Source organism: Miscanthus floridulus, chromosome 19 (assembly GCF_019320115.1).
Source record: "Miscanthus floridulus cultivar M001 chromosome 19, ASM1932011v1, whole genome shotgun sequence".
In the NCBI taxonomy this organism is placed as follows: Eukaryota; Viridiplantae; Streptophyta; class Magnoliopsida; order Poales; family Poaceae; genus Miscanthus; species Miscanthus floridulus.
The window spans coordinates 63,918,100-63,936,278 of record NC_089598.1 but is presented as its reverse complement, the minus strand read 5'-3'; the positions used below and the strand labels follow the sequence as shown (position 1 = coordinate 63,936,278).

Genomic DNA, 18,179 nt, shown 5'->3' with positions numbered 1-18,179 from the left:
TGGCTTTTTCCTTTGCCTTGGACGGTTGAGAGATAGTGTTGGCATTTCTTAGCAGCATTACTAGAATTAGTAATGTCACCATAAATGTCTTAATAATAGATCATAACAATTTTAGATATTTATTCACAAGCAAACGGATCTATCATTATAGCATTTCACCCGAAAGTATTCAGGGTATCGTTATTCATATTTTCCCAAAGGAAGACATAATTGATTAATATTCTAGTATGGACATGCACTCAATAACATACTTATAAAGCGTACCAATGTTCATAACAGGGGTAAGTATGAGATGATCAAGATAGTGGACACACACTTGGACATTCCTCAAAGATAGAATAGAAATAAAGAATAAAATAATAATCCTAAGTGGAGCGGGCATGTTCTAATATAGTCATTCAAAGAATAGTTGATGATCATACACGTTACATAATCAGAGTTAGATCTAAGTGCGAGGTATGTCAGGAGGCCATCGAGTACTGGTCTGCCAGGAACCTCATGTGACAATTTAGACTCTATACCCCAAATGAACGTGGGGAATTATAAGGGACGGATAGGGCTATCAACACCTGCCACCTACCCCTCAACCGTGGAGAAGGACAATGCATTCACCTATCTCTCCATACCTGAGCACCACACTCATGTACACAGAAACTACCCAAATCCCTCCGAGACTCTGACCCTACAGATCGACAAGCATAGGAAATAGGCACACCCAAAGGCACGATGAACTGCCACCTCAACTTAGCTCTAATTCTAATTATATGAGCTATATGAATAATTAAGCATAAAGTCATGTATGCTAATCTCATAACATAATAACTATATGCTAGTTCATAACTACTCTAGTTCATAAGTATGACTATAATTATAAGAAAGGAACAAGACTTTTGAAGAACTCATATTGCTATTCATACCAAGAATCTCTTCCAAGGAGTCAAGCCCTCCAATATAGTTTTGCCTTGCTCTAGATGACTACTAAAATGTTAAAGTACAAGGTAGAGATTGAGGAGTTGCTCCAAATGGTGTGTGTTGAGAGAGAGGGCTCTCCCTATCTATATATACTAGTGGAATAGTCGGCTGCGGAGCATATTCTATGGAGATCCTGCATGCAACCGACCCCAGAAGCATTGATTGAACCGCCATGCGAAGGTGGGCCCAAGAGGCAGGGATGGGGGTGCGGGCGCACCCAGGGTGCGGCCGCACCCTGGCTGGGCTAGCTGGCCACCGCCTTCGCGTGGTGGACCTCTGGCTTGGCATGGGCCACTCCTTGGGTGGTAATTCACCCAAATTATGTGGGTAGATGGGCATTTTTATTATTCCTTTGCGCATATCTGCATTATGCCTTGTTGGAATGTGCCTTTTGGTGTAGTTTCCATTGTATTCATGTGTTAAGTCTTGCAAAACAATATTCTCCAAATACATGTGGAACTTGATTAATAGTAAAGGTCACCTATCTCTCCATTAATTTTAACTCCCCATAAGTTTGCTAATTTCTCTTTTTTATGTCTTAATTGGCGGTTAAAATTAATAGTTAAGGACCGCCAACAGATAGAACAACTTTTGACTTGAGCACTATTTTTCTTATTCCGCACAAGTTTCTTATGAGAGGTTTTGCAACATTTTTTTCAAAAGAAAACTTAATGTTCCTCAAATGGTACTCTCATGTCGCTTAAATGGTGTGTGATTCCTCACCAAGGCACATTTTTGAAGTTGCCTTCTTTTTCATCCTATGTCCACAAGGCTTATATGGAGCTTGGGTGGGGATGAAAGATGCACCACACTTACCTTGCATATGTTGTAAAGCCAAATCTTGGGTCCAAGGAGAGAAGTGTTATACCCTGAGATCAAGATGTGCATGTGTGTGGAGCATGGTAGGTGGTAAATATAATGCTCCCCTATTTAATATGATCTCTCTCTAACTTATTATTTTGAGACATGACTATCATCACTTTTATTCATGAGCCTTCATGTGCTCACATTTTTTTCCTTTTCAATACTTTTGCATAGCCCATGTCTCTTCTACTAAGAATTCATAACTTAGAGAGAGAGAGAGAGAGATCACACTTTTAGAGCAAGGAGCATTTATTTTGATGGAAAATGGAAAGCATGTTTTTGCATAGTTCCAGTGTAGAAGCTGTTGTCGGTCCTTAGCTCATATTTTTAGCCACCAACTTTATATAAAAACTATTCAAATAAAACACCAAACCTAGTGATAGGGTTTATATCTCACATCATTCCATAGGTTTTGGTGAAATTGTTCAATTACAGGGGACAAATATGAAATACATAGAAAAAGAGTCAAAGTGTGCAACCACATAAGCGTAAACATAGACTCTACACAAAGAATCAAGAGAGTAGCCCACCTACTAGACAAATTTGGGCTCCAAACCGACAGTGAACATGCTCCAGGCCCATCCAGAGATTCACCACACGAAGGCGGTGGCGAAGCGGGCTAGGCAGGGTGCGCCAGTGGCGCCTCTCAAGCCCAAACTTTGCAGGCCACTTCGTACCATCCTCCCTTAGGGTTGGTTCAGGGGGTTTGGCAGGTATAATTAATGCTGGCCGGTGATGGAAAATCTAAAAAGAACGTGGCATGTTGCGTTGTCGAGACGTAGTATGCCGGCATGTGAGTTTTCCTTTCTAAAATTTCAGCTTCGCGAGAGCAGTCGGAGTGAAGTCGACTAAGCCATGGCGATGGCCGAGCCAGCACTAATAATTTTTTTGACCCTATCGCATCAGCTTCGCCCTGCATCAAACACAAATTTGATGCAATAGGTGGGTGCTATTGCATCAATTTAGTAAATCTGATGCAATAGGTGGTCTTTATTGCATCGAGAAGACATTCGATGCGATAGTAATTTATGTCGATGCCATAGTTATGATCTATCACATTGATTTTGAAGAAGAGATGCAATAGGTATAAATTATTGTATCGGATAAATTTGGTTGCGTTACTATTTATTTTTGATGCAATACGTAGATGGTATTGCACCGGTTTTCGAATATTGGTGCAATTAGGAAGTACTATTACAACGGATTGATATATAGTGCTAATGTCTGACGTAATATGTGATTTTTATTGTATCGATTTAGGATTGTTTAGATGCGGTATATTGTCACTGTTGGCCCACAAGTGTCAAGTATATTTTATAGTATTATTTAATCACATATTCACGTATATGTCGCTGAAGAGTACTAGTTAGATTGGCCTGGACGTGCTTTGTTTGGGTTAGAGTCAGACTTTGGGTTAGCCAAAGCCTGACGCGTCAGGTCAAACAAGTTGAGTCCGTCGTATCCAACCAGCTTAGTTGTAGGTTAAGGCCCATTCGCCATTGGTATCCAACGAGCTTAGTTGTCCGTAGAGCAAAGGAACACTACGTCCGCCGCCAGGGCTCTGTTCCTGCATCGCGCTCGCGCCGCCGCCCAGGATCCACTTCGACGATTTGGTGCGCTTTGGGACATGTCCACCGTGTTCCGGTAGGCTCGTTCCGGGGACGCGGAACGCCGCGGCGACCCTCGTTTCGTGTGACTCTGGTATGTGCGTGCATCTTCTTGTTCTGTTTAATTACTATTAGGTAATTGAATTTTGGTGATTGATTATACGTAACTCCTGTAGATATATTATTAGGTAAGAAATATTTGTCTAGCGCTTAGAAAAAAGAAAACTGAGAAAATTAGATCAATTTATCTAGTTATCCGCCACTGAATACCAGTATATTTTTTCTTTCTCAGTTTCTCTACTCAATTTATATTAAATATTGTATTTCAATTTGATTGAAAAATAAAAACTAAAATTAGAAATATGGATGCAAGATGCGAATACACTACTTCAATTTAGTTTTATGTGTACCGTAGCATGTTCTTAGCAATTTCAGTTCAATTACCAAATCAATTAGAAATTTTACGTTCGTCTTATTTGTTTTTGTGTGTGATTTTTATTTTCAGGCAGTTCGAAACAGTATGTCACATCAGGATAGTAGTTGGATGCGGTTGGATAAGGCAACTACGGAGTGGCAACAAAGATTAACTGATTAGTCTTGATAGCACCTTTGGAGGCAGCCGTAAAGGAGGAACGGCACCATGTCTATGTTCAGCATGTCGTGCCGTTTCATATAGAAAACGGTCGGAGGTTCTGAAGCATTTGCTTCGGAAAGGTTTTGATGAAAGCTTCATCCGAGAGCAAGAAAGTATATGTGAAGGTTCAGCTACTGATGTCGATGATGATGGTGATACAAGTGACAGGGCTGGTTCTGAACACTTGATAAAATCATTGATCAGAGGTGCTATACATGGAGAAATCAATGAGGAACAGCCAAATGAGAAGGCAAAGAATGAATAGACCAGTCCCTGCTGGTCGAGTAGCAAGTGTTTCTAAGAAGCTGCTTCTGCACAGATTTTTTTTTTTTTTGACGAAAACTGTGGAGCAAAGCTCCCCAGTGAAACTTTATTAAACCAACAAAAGAGTGGGAAACAGGGGACCAGTTAGCTGGAGGCTAACCAGAGCTTACCTAGGTACAAACTAGGGGGGCCTTGGGGCCAAAGAGAAAAATAAGCAAAATTACAAAGATGCAGTCCAATTCATGATTACAGGGTACCTTCAATGGAGGCACGCAGCCAAGTTATAGTCCTGTGCAGTAATGTCAGAGCCTCTCCGTATGCAATTTTTTCTAAACTTATCAATGGAGGCAATAACTGTTTTTGGTAGCTTCAGAGTACACATGAAGTAAGTAGGCAAACTGGAGATCGCTGAATTCATAAGTTGCAGCCGAGCAGAGTAGGACAATAAAACTGAACTAGCAGATAACTGTCATGCTGCTGCACAGAATTGCAAAGAGCACAGCCGAGCAGGCTTTTATGTATACCTGTTCGGCTGCAGTTGATGTATACCTGTTCGGCTGCCATTTTCAGCGGCTGCAGCTGGCTGCACCTAGTAGTATTATACAGTAACATGTGAAGGGAGTAACAGCCAGCACAACCACAGCAGCTAAGGCACTATGGAAGCAGCCTGCCGAACAGAGTGCACTCCCTGATCAAAGAAGAGCTTCTAGACAATAACTCACAGTAACTCGAAATTGACATTAATTCATAGTAACTAGCAGGCAATACCATATATACATAGTGCTTTCATTAGTTCTTACAAACCACCAGCATATAGAGTGCATCCATTAGTTTATACAACTAGCAGGTCTTCCAAACTACCAAACACTAGCACATAGAGTGCATCCATTAGTTCAAACAACCACAGCACATACATATATACATAGTGGTTTGTCAAGTGACAATCAGACACAACAAAAGATGACCACCAGGTCAGACTTGCATTTCAGACTTGCAATTCACTCGATGTGAGCAGCCCCCTTCTTGTTCTAACACTTCATCATGTTCCAGGTCTCCCATGATTTTGTTGTACGTCTGGTTGAACCTCTTGTGAACATATTTCTCGATCTTCTTCATAGTCATTGACGAAATCAAGCACATCATTTTTTGCAATGTCCAGGCTAAAGTGCACATTGTCCTCTTCATCAGAAAATGAGAAGTAACCATCAGAGGATGTGTCGTCTTCATCAGAGGATGTGTCATCTTCATCAGTGTACTCCTGAAAATTTATGTAACCGAAAAGTGCAATCATTCATCAAGTTATAATGTAAGCTAGTAGGGCACATGGATTGTTGTGGACTCCTTCATAGGATGCCAATATAGGCGCAGGATGAGGAGGGCCACGGCCAGCAGTGGCTAAGCCACCATATTTAGGAAATAAGGAGTATAGGGAATAATTAGGGAGGATTTTTAGGATCTCAACTAGAGTTTGTTAGACAATGCACCTGGACTATAAAGGTTGCACTTAGGAATGTAATCAAGGCATCGAAGAAGAATAGAACCTCCCAGGCGGGTGGGGTTCCTCTTCGACGGTGGCTGCACGCGGTTCTGCCGCTGCCGCCGGCGATACCTCCACCGCGCCATTGCCTCGCTACCCTCTCCGCTCCAATTCCCAGTCTCAGCTCCTTCTCCATTCTCCCCTGCGTACTCCACGGCGGCAACGCCGTATCAATTTGGTATCAGAGACCCTTACCGGTGCATTGACACCAATGTCCAGCACCGTGCCTGATCCTGCGGCCATGGACGCGAAGCTCGATCGGATTTTGGCTCAAATCACCACCATCAACAACCGCCTGAACTCCCACGCCTCCCGCCTCGCTCGTGTGGAGACTGGCAAACCCGACGCCGGAAAGGTCGCGGGCGGGGAAGACGACTACGGCGCTGACGACGCCACCTATCGCGACAACGCGGACGCCGACGCGCCCGACCCCGAGTGCGACCGCGCCTGGGCCGCCTTTCGTGAGCGCGCCCTTCGCGAGCGGGAGCGGATGGACCACGGCTTCGACTCGCGCGCCTCGCATCGGGACTTCTACGGCCACGGCTACGACGACCTACGGGCGCAGGCTATGACGACTACCGCGGCCGTGAATTCGATGAGCGCGGCTACGAAGACCGCACGGACCGCAGGGTTGACAGTGCTGTCCGCGAGTACGGGGGCAGCTTCCGCGATCACGGCCGCGACTTCGCCTACAGTGGTGGCCGGACCCTCAATCGCCCACGCGAGCCACACAGACCACCCAAGATTCCCTTCCCCAACTTCGACGGCGAGTCGGATCCATTAACTTGGCTCAACAAGTGCGACAATTTCTTCCGCGGCCATCGTGTCCTAGAAGATGAGAAGGTGTGGATGGCGTCCCTGTACCTCGACGGCACCGCGGCTGACTGGTACTACCAGATGCAACGTGACTTCGGTATGGTCTCATGGCCGCGCTTTGTCGACTTCGTCAACCTCCGCTTTGGGCCGCCAATCCGCACCAACTCCATTGCTGAGATCAAGGCCTTGGTCCGCACAAGCACCGTGGAGGACTACTCGTGGCGCTTCCTGTCCCTGCTCTCAGCGCTGTGACAACCTCGCCACGTGGACGGTGATCGACCTCTACACGGGCGGGTTGGGGCAGCCATTGGCCCACGACGTCGAGATGCAGTACCCGGCCAATCTTCAGAAGGCCATGAGCCTCGCGCAGGGCATTCGAGCAGTGCCAGGCGGAGACCTCTGTTGTCAACAGCTCTGCGGCGCTTAAAGGCTCGGGTCGCCACGCCATTGCATCGGCCACCCTGGCTACGTCTGGCGCCACAGTATCGGAAGGGCCGCGGCCGCGCTTTCGTCGGCTCACGCCGGCAGAGATGCAAGAAAAACGGCAGAATGGGCAATGCTATTTTTGCCCGGAACCATACAGCAAGAGCACAAGTGCGCCGCCAAGGGCGTCTTCCTCATGGACTTGGCGGACAGCGAGGACGACCCCCTCAGCGAGATCAATGACGTGGAGATCTCTCTCCATGCGCTCACCGGCCTCAACTCCGCTGACTCCATGTTGCTGCAGGTCACGGTCGGTGGTGTCCACCTACGAGCGCTGGTGGACACTGGTTCCACGCACACATTCATCCACTCTACGTTGGCACAACGCCTGGGGCTTACCGTCACCCCACACGCTGGCCTCAACGTCATGGTGGCCAATGGCGACCGGGTGCGCAGCCTAGGCGTCTGTCTCGCTACACCGGTTACCATTGGTGGCGAGGCCTTCTCCATCGACTGCTTCGCCTTCGACTTGGGCGGCTTCGACTTGGTCCTTGGCGTCCAATGGCTCCGAACGCTGAGGCCGATCGTCTGGGACTTCGGCGCCCTGGCGATGTCGTTCTGGTACAACGGCCGCTCTCACCACTGGACCGGTGTCAACAGCAGGGGATTGGCGGCTCGCACTATCACCGATTCCCGTGTTGTGTTGGAGGAGCTCCTACAGTCATACGGCGACATCTTTGAGGAGCCCCGGGGTTTACCACCACCACGCCGCCACGACCACAGGATCCACCTTGTGCCGAACTCTCCACCGGTGGCGGTGCGCCCGTATCGGTACCCACAGCTCCTCTAAGACGAGATCGAACGGCAGTGCGAGGACATGCTCGGCCAAGGGATCATCCGGGAGTCGACTTCACCATTTTCCTCCCCGGTGCTCCTGGTCCGCAAGCAGGACGACAGTTGGCGCTTTTGTGTCGACTACCGCGCTCTCAACGACGCCACCGTCAAGGACAAGTTTCCGATTCCAGTGGTGGACGAACTCCTGGACGAGCTGAGGGGTGCCCGCTTCTCACCAAGATTGATTTGCGCAGCGGTTACCATCAGGTGCACATGCACCCGGATGACGTCGCCAAGACCGCCTTCCGGACGCACCGGGGGCACTTCGAGTTCCTCGTCATGCCCTTCGGCCTCACCAACGCGCCGGCGACTTTTCAGGCGCTCATGAACGATGTGCTGAAGCCGTTCATCCGCTGCTTTGTTTTGGTCTTTTTTGATGATATCCTAGTCTACAGCCCCTCGTGGGCTGAACATTTACAGCATGTTAAAGCGGTGTTGCAGATCATGCGCGATCATCGTCTCTTCGCCAAACGCTCCAAGTGCTACTTCGGCGAACCGTTCGTGGCCTACCTCGGCCACATCATCTCCGCCGAGGGCGTCACCATGGACGCTGGGAAGGTCGCAGCAGTGGAAGCTTGGCCGTGCCCGCGGACCGCACGTGCCTTGCGAGGGTTTCTCGGCCTTACTGGGTATTACCGGAAATTCATCGTTCGGTACGGCGACGTGGCAGCACCTCTCACTGCCCTCCTCAAGCGGGAGGCCTTCACTTGGTCGGCCAACGCGGAAGCTGCCTTCGTCGCTCTCAAGGCGGCACTAGTCACCGCGTCGTTGCTTCAGCTGCTGGACTTCACCAAGCGTTTCGTCGTCGACTGCGATGCGTCCGGCGCTGGGTTTGGCGCAGTGCTGCACCAAGGCGGCGGCGCCATCGCCTTCTTCAGCCGACCGGTCGCTCCTCACCATGCCAAGCTCCCAGCATATGAACGTGAGCTGATTGGGCTGGTCAAGGCTGTCCGGCATTGGTGGCCTTACCTCTGGGGTCGTGCGTTCACCATTCGAACCGACCACTGGAGTCTCAAGTTCCTCCTCGACCAGCGCCTGACGACCATTCCGCAGCACACATGGGTCTCCAAGTTGTTCGGCTACGACCTCACAGTTGAGTACCGCGCCGGCAAGTTCAACACCGTCGCCGACGCGCTGTCTCGTCGTGATGCGGAGGCTGCAGTCTTGGCCCTGTCCGGGCCCCTCTTCACCGACTATGATACCCTGCGCGCTGAGCTACACGAGGATGCAACGGCTCAGGAGTTGTACAGTCAGCTTGCTGCGGGCACGGCTCCTCCAGGGTGGCAACTTGTTGACGACCTGCTGCTCTACAACAGCCGTGTCTTCGTCCCGGAGGGCTCCAGCTTGTGGCCACAGCTGCTCCGGGATGCTCATGAGGCCGGTCATGAGGGTGCCCAGAAGACTCTTCACCGGCTGCGAGCTTCGTTCTACAACAGCCACCTCCACCGCCTTGTCCGGGACATTGTACGTGGCTGCGCTGTCTGTCAGCGGAACAAGACGGAACATCTCCACCCGGCAGGCCTTCTTCAGCCCTTGCCTGTGCCGACCCATGTCTGGAGTGACATCGCCATGGATTTTGTGGAGGGATTTCCGCGAGTCGGCGGGAAGTCAGTCATCTTGACCGTCGTTGACCGCTTCTCCAAGATGGCTCATTTTGTGGCCTTGAGCCACCCCTACTCCGCACAGTCCATGGCCCGGGCATTCTTCGATAACATTGTCCGACTCCATGGCTTTCCGTGTTCGATTGTCAGTGATCGTGACACGGTCTTCACCAGCCACTTCTAGGAAGAATTGTTCAAGCTGGCTAGGGTGAAGCTTCTGCGCAGCTCGGCCTTCCATCCTCAGACGGACGGTCAATCTGAGGTGACTAACCGCATCATTGTCATGTATCTGCGGTGCCTCGCTGGTGATCGGCCCCATTCGTGGCTGCAGTGGCTTCCTTGGGCCGAATTTTGCTTCAACACTTCATACCAATCTGCCCTTCGGACTACACCGTTTGAGGTCGTCTATGGCAGACCGCCTCCGGCGCTGATGTCTTACACGCCAGGTGCGGTCCGTGTGGCCGCTGTTGATCGCCAGCTCCGCGACCGTGATATCTTCTTGGCTGAGATCCGCGAGCGTCTCATCTTGGCTCAGGACACCATGCGGGAGCACCAGAACCAGAAACGTCGCCATGTGGAGTTTGCTGTTGGTGACTGGGTGCTGCTACGCTTGCAGCAGCGCACAGCGGTGGGCATCACGGCTGCCTCCCCTTCCAAGCTTGGGCCACGCTACTTTGGCCCTTATCAAGTTATCGAGCGGCTTGGCACGGTCGCTTATCGTCTGCAGCTCCCTCCAAAGGCTCGCATACATGATGTCTTTCACGTTGCCTTGCTAAAGAAGTATGAAGGTGATCCGCCTGCTTCAATCATGCCGTTACCGGCCATTCTTCGTGGGCGTGTGGTGCCTACTCCTTCTCAGGTGGTTCGAGCTCATCTGAACCGAGGACATTGGGAGCTGTGGTGCAGTGGGCCGGTTGTTCCCCTGCTGATGCCACTTGGGAGCCGATTGCTGATTTCAAGGAGCGCTACCCGGCGTTTCAGCTCGCGGACGAGCTATTTGTTGGGGAGGAGGGAAATGTTGTGGACTCCTTCATAGGACGCCAATATAGGCGCAGGATGAGGAGGGCAATGGCCAGCAGTGGCTAAGCCACCATATTTAGGAAATAAGGAGTAATTAGGGAATAATTAGGGAGGATTTTTAGGATCTCAACTAGAATTTGTTAGACAATGCACCTGGACTATAAAGGTTGCACTTAGGAATGTAATCAAGGCATCGAAGAAGAATAGAACCTCCCAGGCGGGTGGGGTTCCTCTTCGACGGTGGCTGCGCGCGGTTCTGCCGCTGCCGCCGGCGATACCTCCACCGCGCCATTGCCTCGCTACCCTCTCCGCTCCAATTCCCAGTCTCAGCTCCTTCTCCATTCTCCCCTGCGTACTCCACGGCAGCAACGCCGTATCATGGATACACTAAAGACTAGTTACAATGGTCTAAATGTTTGCTTGTATACACAGAAATACACTGAATTGTACAGTCTCAGAAAAACATGCTAATTCAATCTATCATGCTACTCAGATCATTCAACAGTCTCAGAACAACACATTTATTTATTAGCCTGATCTTAAATCGCTACACCTTAGTTACTACCCAGATTTAAATCCAAAATCCCAAAAATGAAACTCTACATCACGAAATCTTAGCCATCTTCTTCGAGGTCGATGCCAGCCCTTTGGCACGCTTGACGTTGGTCACTGGGGCCTTCTTGTTGGCGGTGGAGGCTGCCCTTTTATCCCGCTTGGCCCCAGGCACCGGGACCTTCTTCTTGGCCGCCGCAGGCGCTGCTCCTGTGGCCACCTTCCCGCTGGTCTGGTCACCAGAATCAGTGTAGAAACAATAAAACAGAGCAGTGAAGTGACAGTTTAGAATTGTGTTGAAACCAGACAGTACTCCCTTTATTCTTTATGAGCAGAAACAGGCACTAATACATCAAGCACACTAATTGCTTAAAAAGGCTCAGATCGAATTATAACCCGGCCCTTAAGAAGGCTCACCTTAATTACTACCCAGCCCTTAAGAAGGTTCTAACATTTGATCTTCATCTTTTTCGAATTATAGTGCCCTTTTGTCAAATCTATGCTATAATGGCCCCGTTCGCTTGTCTTAAAAATGGCTTGTTTGGCTTCTTTTTTCAGCCGAAACAGTGTTTTTCTCTCACAACAATTCAGCCGGAACAGTGTTTTTCAGCCAAGTTTCAGGCCAGCGAACGGGGTCAATATCTTGACACCACATTTTTAATTTGAACAATGACATCTCATCCTTTATCATTTTTAATCATTTGCCTAAGTTACAAAAAATGTGTGCTAATATATGCACCATGAAAATTGTACAGTCATATATGTGCCATAAATACTGTGCAGTCATATATCTACAGCACAATAATCCAAAATATAGTCTGCTTTCCTGGAAAGTGAGCACTTCAAAAACCATGTTCTGAAAACTTTCTTGTAATAAGATAATAAAGTTGGTACCATAAACAGAGGCTATTACGCTTGTATAGCTGAGAAGCATTAAATCTAGTTTCCTGGAAATGTAATGCTCAGATCGTGATACTAATCCTACATCTTTCCAAATTGTTCCAGGAAGTGCTTGGCTTAAAGCATATGAAGCCATAAATAGAGGCCATTCGACCAAGCTGGTGCCTAAGATTAAAGACCGAACCTCCAATTCCATCCGCATTGCGGCCGGGTTGACGTCGTCGTCGGAGTCGGAGTCGACGAGGACCACCTCGCGCACGGGGCCAACTGGCCGCGCGAGTTGCGCCCTTGGGTCCGGGCGTTGTGGCCGCGCTTGCCGCTTCACAGGGTTGACGACTCAGATGGCGCCTCCGTCGCCGCCGTGAAGATTCAGTCCGCCCTCGCTGCCGTCGCTGTGGGAGTGAATGTGGGGAGAGTCGCACGGGTGGGAAATGGGAACGGTACGGCAGAAGGAAGCGACCGGTGCGGGCTTGTAGGGTTTTGAGAAAACGAAGTGGGTCGGCCCATTAACGGGTTTGTGTTGGCTGTTGCCCAACGCTTACACATAGTACCACCTTGCTAATTCATTGAAACAAAAGCACACATTTTAAAAGCTCAAGAGGGTGCACCTTGTCGAGCTCTTTGTTACGTATACATACTATGCTTTCTTTGGCCTACATGCGACCTGGGTTTTGTTAGGCTCCTATATGCGATTGAACATTGCCAACATTTTTAGTTCTATTTTTTTGGGAAATTATTTGTTTAACATTTTAGATTGAACATTCCAACTGCATTTTTTTAAAACCCATTTGTATCATGGTCATATGGATGAGGAATAATTGCCAACATTTTTAGTTCTATTTTTTTCAATTTTTTTTTATTTAACTTTTAGATATGTAGCTAGTCTGGTCCTATCGAATGTCATGTCATATAGCAGCGAGTGCCTCATCATATCCTAGAAGTACGAATTTGTTATATTTCATTGAGTGGCATGTCATTGCCTATGTCTGACTAGCTAATAGGTACATGTGGTGTCGTGTGGAGCGTGCCACATCTTGTCCAACAACTTGATATGTAGTCTCGTCCTATCGGGTGCCATGTCATATGCCACCAAGTGTCATGTCGTATGCCACCGAGGGCCTCGTGTCCAACTAGTAACTATTTGTCATATTCCATTGAGTGGCACGTTATTGCATATGTCTGACTAGCTAGTAGGTACATGTCGCGGCCTGGTGTCGTCTAAGCATGTCATGTCATGACCAACAACTTGATATGTAGTCTCACCCTATCAAGTGCCATGTCATGTGCCACCGAGTGCCTCATTGTGTCCAACTAGTAACTATTTGTCATATTCAAGTTGTTGGCGCCGATTGGAAGGCGGCATGCGATGCATAGAGCTGTGGCCATCGAGGAGCACGACGATCTGCCCCATAGACGGGTTGCAAAGGTAGTACATCCTCGCGGCCATCGCCCGCAGGAGGAGGAGGACGTGGCACATGTGGGTGACAGCGTGTAGTTTGTCGTTGCGATTGTTGTGCAGAGCCTAGGAACTTCGCGGTGGCGATTGTGGCAGGGTTGAAGTGTCTGTGAACGAAGGCGTCTGAAGACAGCGTGGTGGCCCAGGCACGGTAAAGTCAGCGGCACCGGAACACCAACTTGGCTGGCATGCACGCGAAGATGCCCTCAATGATCTCTTGGAGATGTTGGCGCGGTGCCGCCGCCTCCGTCTCCTCGATTGCTTCTAGTGTGCTGGCCATGTAAAGGTTGATGCGGGAAAAAATATTGATCGGTTACAATTGACACGTTAATGGTAATAATGAATAATCAATCAGATCCTGCCGTTCTATGGAAGAAGACATAATAAATTAAATAAAAGACAAAAAAGTCATGAAACTGAATGAGCGGAAAAGGCAAATGCTAAAAAAACAAAAAAAACCTGCAAAGGACATGGACGGAAAAGTTTTGCACAGAAAAATCAGGCGTTTCCAAACGGGAGAAAATCAACACGAGGGGAGAAAAACAACACGAGGGACTTTCCAAGCCGGTCGGTGTTTGGGCTAGCTGGGTATACACATAGATACATAGTATTTTCTTAATTTCTACTCGTACTCGGATTAAGATAAGTTGGACGAAAAATCTAAAGTGGTCAGAAATTTTACCTCTTTTGTATTAGGTTTATTTATTTAGGTATAGATGTGATTTATTATTATTTATTTTACAAGGTGAAGCTGTTTGATTATTTTAGAAATTATAATCCCGAGCTTCTGTTTTTCAATTTGTGACCCAGCCCGGACCAGGGACACCACTACTGTGCTCAAAATTTATTCCCCGGCCCCCACGCTCCCGCGTCCTCCCCCACCAAAACCCTCCACATTAAGTCAAAACGGGGAACAAAATTCGGTGCAGCCTGGATGCAAAGCGCATCCGGTGCCCACCCTTCCATCCCGTCGACACGTGGAGGCGCAGGGAAATCTGACGGTCGCGCATCTGGGAAGCTCCTCGCGGCTCGCTTGCCTCGCTCCTCGTGCATCTGCATGCATGGCTCAGCAGCGCGGCTACATGCATCGCGAGGCAGGGAATTGGAATAGGCCTCCACGGGCCGAGGACATGCATGCAGCATGCTGCCGTGCCTTGCCTACGTGGTGTGATTGGCCCAAGGATCACGTAGCGGGCAGTACAGTATGGTAGCTACAGTCAAGCGCGACCAATAATGGAGACCGAAATTTAAAAGATAAAAGAGGGTTCAACTGCAAACAAAAATCATATGACGCCCTCACAGTTAAAAGATTAAATTCATTATTACACCATAATAAAATCTAGGGCCAACAATAAAATCCCGCATGCAAAGTGTAAACTTTAACAGCTTAGCACAGTTACATGTTTTCATGATTGGATCCTTCAGCGAAATGTAATTTCCTAACTGCTGACTGCAAAGTGTAAACTTTCGGCGTGAATTAAAGTCTTCATCCAACTCGTTTTTACGAAGACTAAGTAAAACCTTCTCACATTCTACGAGGAGTTCCGAAAGACCGAGTTTCCTACGAAATCCTTTCTTAAAAACATTGTTCATGCCTTCACTCCTTTGAGTCAAGGTCATATCCGCTGTAAAAGCATCACGGTACAGAGCTGCCCACTTTGCCCTCAAATCATATAGGTTTCTCATCCAAGAGTTATCCTCTAGTTTATATTTAGATAACAACTCATTCTACTTCTCTATGAAGTAAGCCTCCGATCTATCTTCATACACACATATCTTAAAATCAGTAAGAAACTTGTTATCTGACTTGTGAATTACATGCCCGAGATGTTTAGCAGCATTTAAGTAAATGTGCCACAAACAAAGGCGATGGCTTGTATTTGGGAATACATAAGCAATTGCTCCAGCCATGGCCACGTCTTGATCAGTGAAAATTGTCCTTGGATGCTTGTCCTGACATTGCTGTTATGAATGTTTCAAAGAGCCAAACAAATGATTCAATAGTTTCATTAAATATCAATGCAGCCCCAAAGATTATCGTCTGCTTGTGATGGTTTGTTCCAAGGATTGGAGCAAAAGGCATCTCAAACTTATAAGTCTGAAACGTAGTGTCAAATGACACAGCATCACCAAAGCATTTGTAGTCCATAATAGATTGACCATCTGCCCAGAAAAAATTTGCTATCCGACCATCTGTCTTATCTACCTGAACGACATAAAAAAATGTAGGATCATGTAACTGCTTGTTTCTCAGGTATTCGGCCACTGTCTGTACATCATTGGCTTCTAAGTACTTTCTGCGCTCGCGTCCAATCTCGTTATTGCAATCCATTTTTGCGAATGACACTTTGTCGGCTCCTCCATAAAACTGCTTCATGAACTCATACACCTGGGCTGGCTTCATCCGGGCTTCTCGTATCTGGCCAATTAGCATCCTGTCTGCTTCTGTGACACACCATTGGGATCTCAGCTTGTGCAACTTATCTGAACTAGCAAAATAATGATTATGTTCGGTTACAATCTTTTGCACTGTCCAAATCCCCTCTCTGCTGACACTAAACTGAACACGAGCATCACAACCCGTCCTTGTAGTGTCTTTTGATGACTCGGTTTGCCGATGTCCTTGGCTACTGCAAACTGTATATTTCTGAGATATACTACCATCCACTTGACGCTTTGTATTGCTCTTTCTAACAATGAACCCAACTTTACCGGCATATGTGTTATACATCTCAAAGGCTTCTTCCTCTGATTCAAAATTCATTCCAACTTCAAGAGTGATCCCAACTTTATCTGCCACCTATTGTGTACCAAAATAGATGAGTAGCATGCGATGTTTCTGCATTATCATATAAATGAAGATGCGATGACCCTACCTATGATGGCTGCTCTCTGTCGACTCCATGTTGCATCATCCTCATGCGCATCTGAGGTTGCCTGCTGTGAGCCTGTATCATGAGCTTTGTTGATTTATTTCTTCTTTACATTGATAGTTTGGTAGGAGCTAGAGAAGGAGAACAGGGAGTTCTTCGAGACGTACAAGAAGGATCGACCGGGAGAAGAGTCGACGCAGAAGAATCCATCTGAGAAGAAGCCTTCCGCTCCCAAGAGCTCAGAGCCTCAGACGACGACGGGCAGATGGAGTTCCGCCGGTGGTGCTTCACGGAACTGTCTCCGGTGGTGCGATCAGTGCTTTAGGTACTCTGCAGGCGATTCAGTAGCTCGTGTAAAGATTGCAAAAGATGAATTGCACAACGCTGATGATTGCAAAGATGAATATTTTTTAACCGTAATGAGTCGGCGTGTTAAACCTCAACGGCGACGTCCGCCGGCCAGATGGAGGAGGTGGCGCGCCTGGCCAGATTGAGGAGGAGGCGGCGTGTTTGAGCCTCGACGGCGCTGGTCCGCCGGCCAGATGGAGGTGGTGGCGTGCCTGGCCAGATGGAGGAGGCGTCGATGGTGGCCCAGATTGGAATAGGCGGCGGCGGCGGCAGTGCGTTGCCAGAACCCAAACCCTCGGTCGTGCCTATTCCAATTCCCTGCCTCGCGATGCATGCAGCCGCTCTGCCGAGCCATGCATGCAGATGCACGAGGAGCCAGGCAAGCGGGCCGTTTGGAGCCGCTAGGAGCTTCCCAAACGCGCGACCATCAGATTTCCCTGCGCCTCCACACGTCAACCGGGCGGAAGGGTGGGCACCGGATGCGCTTTGCATCCGGGCTGCACCGAATTTTGTTCCCAAAACGGGCCGGCGCGCTAATTCCCTCCCTAAAACGTGGTTTATAGATTCTAAAATCACGGGCCTCTGGGAGAGACGAGCCGTCGCCCACGTTGTGGTTCGTCTCCTTCGGATCTACTCCACTCCAAGGCAATGAAGAAAACCGCACCACCGGCGTCCGTGTCGGCGTCGCCGTCTCCTACCTCTAGTAGGTCGCCGTCTCCTCCACTAATTATAAGGAGGTCGTCTACTAGGAGACTGGCGTCTCCTCCGTCCAGGAGGTCGCCCCATCCTCCGTCGTCCAGGAGGAGACTGTCCAGGCGGTCCCGTGCAGCCGACGTAGACGACGACCTAATGAAGGACACAGCTCCTCGTAGGCAAGATGAAAGCAAGAATGAAGACGATGACCAACCCAGGTACGCAGTCTATGGTCCTAGTTAATTGCTAACCCTGCCGAGTTTGCTAATAACCCTGCCAAGTTAGGGCATGCAGACGATGACCTACCATGCCGAGTTTGCTAGGTTTAGTAGCGCACTCTTCCAGCGCTAGGATTTAACTATACAAAAAAAATATGTATGTGTTTCCTGTGTTTTGTGATTTGTTCTTTTAATTGTCACTTCTCATAACCTGATTGTTTTGTGTTTTTCTTCGTGTCATTGCTGATACCTTTCCTGTTTATGTGAGACACCGACTGCGCTGTATATACTTATACTCGTTGTGTACATGTGTTCATTTTCTTATTTACTTCACAATTTTTTCTAGTGATCCATATGTTAGCTAAAAAGTATACGTAAATTACACAAAATACTATGTATCGTTACGAATATGTGATTGATCTTTTTGGTGGTGGTGGTGCTGCTGCGGCGGCGGCGGTTGGTGGTGCGTACCTTGCTGCTGGTGGACCTCTAGGTGATGGACGAACT

General features: G+C 48.4%; 1 protein-coding gene across 1 annotated transcript; it reads right to left on the bottom strand.

The window, feature by feature from the left end:
• Positions 1 to 4,915: 4,915 nt before the first annotated feature.
• LOC136529763 (uncharacterized) lies at positions 4,916 to 12,517 on the bottom strand. Its single transcript, XM_066522835.1, has 3 exons — positions 12,269 to 12,517; positions 11,252 to 11,416; positions 4,916 to 5,599 (listed from the first exon to the last, which is right to left on the bottom strand). The coding sequence occupies exons 1-3, from the start codon at positions 12,284 to 12,286 to the stop codon at positions 5,381 to 5,383; spliced, it is 402 nt and encodes a 133-aa protein (XP_066378932.1). The 5' UTR covers positions 12,287 to 12,517; the 3' UTR covers positions 4,916 to 5,380.
• Positions 12,518 to 18,179: the final 5,662 nt, after the last annotated feature.